The sequence below is a fragment of the Centruroides sculpturatus genome, unplaced genomic scaffold, assembly GCF_000671375.1.
Source record: "Centruroides sculpturatus isolate CEXI.00-Female unplaced genomic scaffold, Cexi_2.0 scaffold1691, whole genome shotgun sequence".
In the NCBI taxonomy this organism is placed as follows: Eukaryota; Metazoa; Arthropoda; class Arachnida; order Scorpiones; family Buthidae; genus Centruroides; species Centruroides sculpturatus.
Genome location: NW_019386061.1, coordinates 116180 through 125573, shown reverse-complemented (window position 1 = coordinate 125573; position 9394 = coordinate 116180). Strand labels below are relative to the sequence as shown.

The 9394-nt window shown below is 44.2% G+C and overlaps 2 protein-coding genes across 2 annotated transcripts; both read left to right on the top strand.

Annotated features, from left to right (window-relative positions):
• The first annotated feature begins 3329 nt into the window (after nucleotides 1-3329).
• On the top strand, nucleotides 3330-4655 carry LOC111613380. The gene has a single exon (XM_023354726.1). It carries the CDS (start codon nucleotides 3330-3332, stop codon nucleotides 4653-4655), a length of 1326 nt encoding a protein of 441 aa, XP_023210494.1.
• A 2844-nt stretch (nucleotides 4656-7499) lies between these two features.
• Nucleotides 7500-8159, top strand: LOC111613379. The gene has a single exon (XM_023354725.1). The coding sequence runs from the start codon at nucleotides 7500-7502 to the stop codon at nucleotides 8157-8159; it is 660 nt and encodes a 219-aa protein (XP_023210493.1).
• The last annotated feature ends 1235 nt before the right edge of the window (nucleotides 8160-9394 follow it).

The window sequence follows — 9394 nt, the reverse complement described above, 5'->3', positions numbered from 1 at the left end:
TTGATCTGAGCATGGCCAACTTCAACAACAATCCCAAACAACCAGTGTCCACCATCTGGTCCAGCCTTGTCCAACACATTCACACGACAGCCTCAACCATCCTAGGCAACACAAAACCTGAAAGGAGATACCTCGACAAATGTATTTGGTGGTGAAATGAAGTGCAAGCAGCCGTCATAGAAAAGAAAAAGGCATTCAAGAGATGGAGGCAATCAGGTGCCGAAGATGACTATGAGCGATACCGTAACCTCAAGTCCTCAGCAAGGAGTGCAGTTGCAGCAGCGAAGGCTGCCCACTGCAACCGCTTGTATGAGGATCTTGACACACCAGAAGGAGCAAATAAGATTTACCGGCTTGCCAGCACCCGACACCGTGCAACCCAAGATACACACCACGTAAAGAACATCAAAGACGACCATGGCCAAATACTCCGTGATCCATCAGCCATCCTTCAAAAATGGAATGAACACTTCTCAGCCATCTGCAATGAAGAGTTCCCACACCCTCCAATCCACCAAGCAGACCCAGTACTAGGACCAGTTCCCCCGGATATCGCCACAAGAAGTTGGAAAGGCTATCATGAAAATGAAGAATGGCAAAGCACCCGGACCAGACGATATACCCACTGAAGCATGGAAGCTTCTTGGAGGGCGAGGGGAGGAGGCCCTCGCAGCTCTTTTCAACAAGATAACTGAAGACAAAGAAGTACCACCAATCTGGTCAACTAGCATCACGGTGCCAATTTGGAAGGGTAAAGGCGATGTGGCAGACTGTACCAACTACCGACCGATCCGACTCCTGTGCCATGCCATGAAGATATTTGAGCGAATACTCGACACCCGGCTTCGCCAAATTGTCAACCTGACTCCAAACCAATGTGGATTCATTAAGGGCTGTGGAACAACAGATGCAATACATGCTGCCCGACTACTTCACGAACGATACCGGGAGAAGAACAAAACTCTCCATATGGCCTTCCTGGACTTGGAGAAAGCATTTGACCGTGTTCCACGTAACCTTATCTGGCGTTCGCTCAGAGTCCATGATGTCCCAGAAGCCTACGTTCAATGGACCCAGCTCCTGTACACTGATGTGACCAGTGTGGTCAGATGTCCAGTGGGAACCTCACCCATGTTCAGCATCAAAGCTGGTGTACACCAGGGATCAGTCCTCTCACCCCTCCTTTTCATTCTCTGTATGGACTGTACAACAGCCAATATTCAACGTCCACACCCATGGACCCTACTCTATGCAGATGACATCCTCCTTGCAGCAGAGTCGAGACAGGAGTTACAGGACCAAGTCCTCCAGTGGAATGACTGCCTTGCTGGTGTCGGCTTCAGGCTCAACATCAGGAAGACAGAATACCTAGAGTGTGGGGCCCAGACGAACGGATCCATTAACATTAATGGAGAAGACCTTAAGAAGCCCACTCAATTCAAATACCTTGGCTCACTCATCAGCAATGATGGTGAAACAACCCTGGATGCAAAGGCATGAGCCAATGCAGCCTGGCTAAAGTGGCTACCATGCACTGGCTACCTCTGTGACCATCGTATGCAGACCCGGCTGAAGGCGAAAATCTACAAATCTGTTGTCCGCCCAGTGGCCCTATACATGTCGGAATGCTGGCTATCAAGCACCTGCCATGAACAAATTCTCCATACCATGGAAATGAAGATGCTCCGCTGGTGTCTTGGCTTTACCCGACTTGACCACATCCCGAATGAAAACATCCGTAAGATCATGAGAGTGGCCCCTATATCTGAAAAGATGCGAGAAGCAAGACTCAGATGGTATGGCCATGTCATTCGTAGTAATGAACACTCAATAGCAAAGAGAGCATTACAACTAAGCCCACCTGGATGATGACCCCGAGGGCACCCCAAAATGAGGTGGATGGATTGACTGCAAGATGACATGAGGAGGGTAAACGTCACGCCGGACAACGCATTGGACCATACCAAATGGAGAAGGGAATGCAAAAAAGCGGACCCTGCATAGAAGCAGCACTTCAACGCTAGGAAAAAGGTATAGTGTAAATATAGAAATGTAATAGGGTAATAATGGTAATGTAGTCGGGTACTTTTGTATTGTACCAGGTAACCACTTGGTACCTCAGACCAAATTGGTCCATATAATTATATTGTCATTGTTTTAAATAAATGCGATGCAAGACACCAATGAGATCCCCACCCTTAACTCTTCTCTTCACCTCTTGCACTCTCACCCCACTCCCTTCTACCCACTTCCTAGCCCATATCCCTTCCTCCCCACTACTTTCCCTCTCTTTTCCCTGTTTCCCATAACTAAGTCTGGTGACAGCCTTCCTTCTTTCGGACGCATGTCTATAGCAGACCTGAGTCGTCAAGCAAGCAAGTTGACTGATTTTGTGCTCCTGTCTGTCGTGAGTTTTCGCAAAGGATTTTATATTTACGTAGTGGTGTGTTATATTGCTACATTCATCTCATCGATATCTCAGATTATTGATGAATTATTTCCTTATTATTGAATTAGGATGAATTATTGATGAATTATTTGATGATATTGATGAATTATTTCCTGATGATAACACAGACGAGGACAATACCTACCACAAAGAAGTAAGGAGAAGCCTCAAGGAGGACTACATCAACTCCCACGATTCTAATTTCACCTTCACCGAAATAGCAAAGGAGTTTCACAACCTTAAACTTCACAAAGCCCCAGGGCTGGATAATATTTCTTCCAAGATGGCCAAGCTGGCCTTCAATGCCATACCAACAACGTTCAGCATCCTAATGAATAAGTGTCTTGAGCTCAGATACTTCCCATCTAATTGGAAGGAGGCTTCAATAAAGCTCATTTCCAAATGCAAGGACAGCACACCTCCTACAACATCTGACTTCCGTCCCATCTCCCTCCTGCCTATTATTGGCAAAGTGCTGGACTCTCTTGTAATCAACAGAATTATCCACCATTATGAATACAACAAACTCATCAGTAACAGGCAATTTGGGTACAGGAGGGGAAAAAGTACTATTGGGGCCATTGACAATATCTGCAGCCACATCAAGGAGGCTAGAAATAACAATAACCACACTATAATGGTCTCTATTGACTTCAAAGGGGCTTTCGACCACGCTTGGTAACCAGCTATTCTGTACAATTTGAGGAGGGATCATTGCCCTAAGAATATTTATCATCTGGTCGAGACCTACCTTAACAACCGGCACATTACTGTTAAAACTGGTAACAACATCCATCTGCGCAAGGAGATCCACAGGGGTTGTCCGCAGGGCTCCCGCTCTGGCCCCTTTCTATGAAATATACTGTACAACGGCCTGCTCATGCTTCAGTCCAGCATTTCCAGGGATCATAACGTGCTCATTCAGGGGTACGTGGATGACACAGTACTCCTGATGAGCCACTTTAACCATGAGATATTACAACAAACGGTAAACAAAGTACTTGGCAACATATTAAACTGGAGCGAGAAGATGAAACTCAAAATTAACTATAATAAGTGCAACGTAATTGTTTTTTCCAAGGCCAATCCCCTAAAGAAAGGACCCAGTATTAAATTTCAGAACATAAAAATTAAGAACGTTACTTCAGTGAAATACCTGGGTATATTGATCGACCACAGGCTCAACTGTACTGAGCATGTGTATTATATCTACCAAAAGGCTACCAAGATTACCAATGCTCTAAAATCGATATGCAGGAACCACCGGGGGTACAGCCCATCCTCTAGCAGGATACTGTACACTGCTGCAATAGAGCCGGTCATTCTCTACGGGGTGGAGATATGGAGCTCTTCTGCACTCAGAGTGCACATCAAGAGGAAGCTTCTTTCCATTCAAAGGTTGTCAGCTATCTCTATAGCTAAGGCATATAAGACCGCTCCTACTGAGGCTCTTCTTGTATTGTGCAACCTTTTACCTATCGACCTCAAGGTCCGTGAGGCTTTCATCAGGTATAACATCTTCAAATTGACTGATAATAAGATCACCTCCAGCCAATTTAATCAGATGGTCTCCAACGACAACTTCAGCAAGGATATACTCAGCATAGGCAAACTCGCCCTCACAAATGGTATTGAAAAAGTGTATGATGCTCCTCCAATTCACTCTGGTTTTTCTATTCAGTATGACACCAACACTACCATCACCAACAACTCTTCTATTAGAATCTTCATCGATGGTTGTAAGAGTGACACGGATGTTGGCTGTGCCTTTGTCGCCTACAAGAGGCATCGTCTCCACCAGCTGCAAAGGAGGCTTGCCTCGCATTGCACAAATAACCAGGCTGAGTCTCTGGCCATTCTATTCGCCCTACAATGGATTAAGAATAATTGTCAGCTCCTTATGGTCAACAACTTCCACATATTCAGTGATAGCAGAATAGCTATTCAGCAGCTCATGAAGCTTAATAACTGCCTCCACATCGTTAATGAGAGCCTCAACACCATCATTGCTCTGCAAAGCATTAATGTCAATGTGTCTTTTCACTGGGTTAAGGGGCACTCGGGAATTGTCGGCAATGAGAGGGCTGACCTTCTTGCCCGCTCTGCACCAATGACTAATGGACTTGTCTCCTACAACAAGCTTAGCCTCACGCATATCAAGCACAGTATCCACAGTATCATGCTGAACTCCTGGCAACAAAGGTGAGATACTTGTGACACTGGCAGGCTTACGTACAACTTTTTTCCTATCATTCCAACCAAGTCCTCTTACCCCCACCATAGCATTACGTTCCAGCTTACGCAGTTGCTCATCGGGCATGGCAACCTAAAGACTTACTTAAGAAGGTTCCTCAACAAGACTGATGGGATTTGTGATTGTGACCTCAATGAGGATCAGGACACCTATCACATTATTTTCCACTGCCCACTCCACTCCAATCAGCGTAGGCTTCTGATTGACGCTGTCTACAACAATAAGGTGCATTGGCTCTGCACTTTAAACACTCTGACGAAGAACAGTAACATCTTTGATGCCTTTAGGAACTTTGCCAAAGACATAGGCATTTTGGACTAGCTCTCATCTACTATTGTGCTCGGCGCTTACTTCTACAGTTCTTCTAGTGCTCGTGTTGTGTTCCCAGCTCCCGGCACAAGCCTCACTGTATTGTTCTTGGGCTCTCAGCAGGCCCGACGGACTTACCTGGCTGTGCGCCGCCCGAGATAGGGCTGCAACTCTTCTTTTGTGTATTGCTTCACACTGTATCATTGACGGTACACTCCTGTATATTCTGTACCCTACCTTTGCTCTGGGTTTTTATTTGCACCTGTTGCAGCCTTATCTTCTGCTTGTGTATGTACTGTTTTAAGTTTAATGTCTGGTTTGTTTTGTATGTAACCACTTTAATGTATTTTATTTTGTACTGTATATCTCGACCGCGTTTAGTATGTTACTTTCACTCATTAATTTGTAATCATTTTTGCTTTACGTATTCCATGTATTTTTGTGTTATTGTTCAATAAAGGCGATGCAAGAAGCCCATGGGTCCAAGGTTGCTCTTTTCCTCTTTTCTATCCCACTTTACCTCACCTTCACCCTCATCCCCTTCCACCTTTACTCTTCTTTCATTTCATCCTAAGGGCTATACCGTTGAGTTTGGCCTTGTCTTTTACCTCCTCCTGTCTATAGCAGACAAGAGCGCCATCTAGGTCGCAAACTTGGTAAGCTGTGTGTGTACGTGCTCCAGTTTTAGATTGCTCCATCGCCGTCATTTTTCATCAATATATGGATTAATATATATTGTTGGATTACGTTCTTCATCAGCAGTCGTTTGGTGTCAGTTTTTTTCCAAATCAATGAAGCGGATCAAAAGTTACGCAACCCGAAAATTCCAGATTTTCCGGCAACTTTTTCCGGGCTGTTTCCGCCGATAAGCGGACTTCCAGCATATCATTTTAATCGGATTTTAATGATCTTTAAAATGACGTCTTCCGTTTTTATCTACGGCAACCGGTCCTTGTTTTTTCGTGGTCAACGTGTTTTTTACCTCGGATCGTTGTGCGGGCCTATCAGGCCGCAGAAGTGAACAATCTTCAGGTGTTACCTTTATCACCTTGCCCTCCATCTATCCTGTAAATTTGGACTCGATCGGTGATTTAGTTTTTGAAATATAATTATATTAACTTTGGTGCTGCACAAAGGATCCAGAGGTCATTGACCTTAGCACGTGGCCAAGTCAGTTACCCTATCTGACCCTAATTCAAATGCTTTTTTGTCCGTTTTTCGGGTCGCGTTTTTCATGCACCCAAGCGTAATATATCATTCGTTTATAAATTTGGCCTGTTCTTGGCATATTGTGTCTGTGTTGTGATTGTCATGGCGGAGGTCACGGATTGTGCTTTGTCCAACAACAGCTTTGCTGAGAAAGACCTGACCGCTAACATTAACTCGCAACTTGGAATTATCCTTACTAACATCCCTGCTAATTCAAACGTCTCTGTGAAATTCAAGGAAAGAGCTGCCGTTAAAGAGGCGGCTATCAAAATGCATTGAGCAGCGAACCAGATCTTTGGTCTGGTTCTTGAATTAAGGAAGCGTGTCAAATCTCTTACTAAAAACGATAAACAACCTAGTATAGGTACCTATGCTGAGGTTACTAAACATTATCATAGCCCTATAAGTAACACCACTAAACTGATAGCGAAAAAAATCAGCGGCCTTAGAAGGTATTAAAAATCCGAAGAATAATAATCACGAGATTATCGTCTCTGCTATTAAAAACCCTAATGAGCCAGTTCCTACTCCGAAGGAAACCCTAGAGCTTTTACAAAGACATGTGGACCCCAAACAATTGGGGATAAAAATCAAAACTATAAGACCCCTCTCTGAGGGAGATATCAAGATCCAGGTACTGGAGGATAATGACCTGCAAGCCTTAAAAAAGGCGGTGCAATTGAAAGAGGCTCTTAGTGACAAAATAAAACTTATTGAAAAGAAGAAGAAATCCCCAAAGATTATCTTATTTAATGTCCCAACCAATTCGGAGGGGGCAGACCTAATAAAAGACATATATAATCAGAATGCCAAGATCCAAGAGGGAATCAGTGAACAGGAGTTCATTGACACAACTAAGGTTTCTCATAGTTTCCACCCAAAAGGCAGGAACCAACGGACCTACACGGTCTTGAGTGAGAGACCAGATACCCGAAACATCCTAATGCAGCAAGGAAGAATTTATTTGGGGTGGAGCTCGATTGTAATTGACGATTATATAGACATCATTAGATGCTGTAACTGTACAGGCTTTGGGCACACTTCAACAGGTGTACATAGAAACAACAATGTACCCATTGCGCAAAAAAACACAAGATTAAAGAGTGCCCCAATCTGAAAAAAGATTGAAACAATTTGAATATGTTCAAACTGTAGGAATTTTAATAAAACGATACCGGAAAGTAAAGCTCTTACAACTGATCATAATGCTTTCAATAAAGGCGGCCCGATTTTACAACGCTACAAAGCAAACCAAATCAGAACTATACACTACGAGTAATGCTGACAGCCGTCCAAGCAACCATTTCCGGTCTTAATCACCCACCCATGGAAGACAACCATTATGGCAGTAACATGAATAATCTCAGAATCTTACAAATTAACCTGCAGCAGTCAAAAGCCGCATCCTCTGAAGCCCTCCAAATGGCATTGAATCGAGACATAGATATTCTAGATATTCAGGAGCCTTATGTGGTGAATGGGAAAGTGGCCATGCTAGGCTCTGGCAAGGTTCTTACCCTCTCTAGTAACAACTATACGACCAAGACTGGTGTTGTTATTTATAACAAAGGTCTCACGGCTCAACTGGTGACCCAATATTCTAATCAGTACTACACCACTGTCAGGGTGGATACCCCCTGGGACCCCTTATTTATTATCTCCTTTTACTGCTCACCTGACGATAATCTAAGGCCACTGCTGGATATCCTCAGTCAGACCTTGGACTGTCTGAAGGGCAGCCCGGTTCTACTGTTGGGCGACTTCAATGCCAAATCGCACCTCTGGCATAGCCCAGTGGAAGACCCAAGGGAGTACCTCCTTTGTGAGTTCATGGCAGTGTTTGACTTGACCTCTCTGAATGTTAGCCCGCTGCCCACCTTTTCCACTAGTAGAGGCAAGAGTTGGGTGAATGTGTCTGGGGAACCCCAGTTTGCTTAGATCAGGAAGTGGAGTGCAGTACTATGGACCTCATCTCAGCCAGTGACCATAACTATATCATGACCACGGTAAAGAATGGCAAAGCGAGCTGCAGTTAAAAGATCACTAGCATCACAAATTGGGATAATTTTCAAAACTGCATTACTAACCTCTGGAGGCTGCCTACAATAATTTCCATGAACTCTAAGGAAGAGTTAGACAAAGTTATTCTCGACCTCACCAGTACCATCCACGAGGCAGTGTTCCTCTCCACCAAATTCAAAGTTAGAAAGGTAAACGCCCCATGGTGGGATGGCAAATTAACGAAAAAACGGAAGGAGGTAAGGAGGTGTAAGCGAAGGTTCAGGAGGGAGTCAGATCCACACAGGAAGGAACAAAAAAGGAAGGACTACATGAATTGTTACAAACAATATAAACAGTTAATTAACACTACTAAAACGAAGTCTTGGCGTAGTTTCTGCACAGACAGGTGTGGCGACAACCCCTGGTCAATCCCCTACTATATTGTGAGGAAGAAGGGTAAGGCCAGCTGCTTCCCCCTACTATCGACAAGGGGCAGGGCATCTTTACAACATCTATTTAGGATACCTGTCAGAGTATCTTCGACGCTCTGTTCCCTCAAGACGAGCCGTCTAAAGATACTGAGCACCATAAAACTATCAGGAACAAGGCCAGCAAATATCATTGTGGTTATAACGACAAGCCTTTCACAGCCACTGAAATTTGGAAAGAAGCCAAAAATATTAAGAGAAATAAAGCACCGGGCCCTAACTTTATCACTTGGCAAGCTGCCAAGGAAGCTGTCTATGCCTTCTCTACTACCTTCATCCTCATCTTTAACAAATGCTTAGACATTGGCTACTTCCCCACCTGCTGGAATAAGGCCTCTGTCAAACTTATTCCAAAAGATCCTCGTAAAACTCCAACGGCACCTTCTGACTTCCGTCCTATTGCCCTGCTGTCCTTCTTCGGCAAAATGTTGGACTCTCTTATTATCAACAGGGTAAAGTATCATCTGGACTCTATAAATTTTTTCCACCCTCTTCAGTTTGGTTTTATAAGTGGAAAAAACACTATAAGTGCTTTAGACAGCATTATAGATTACATCAACACAGCAAAGAAAAATAATAAACACACACTGTTGGTTGCCATCGATTTCAATAGCGCCTTCGACCATGCTTGGTGGCCGGAAATTCTCCACCAGCTTGGGGAGGCAAACTGTCCCAATAACATCC

Excerpts from the sequence above, each read along its gene's own strand:
- LOC111613380 (XM_023354726.1), top strand. The coding sequence starts at position 3,330 with ATGCTTCAGTCCAGCATTTCCAGGGATCATAACGTGCTCATTCAGGGG.
- LOC111613379 (XM_023354725.1), top strand. The coding sequence starts at position 7,500 with ATGCTGACAGCCGTCCAAGCAACCATTTCCGGTCTTAATCACCCACCC.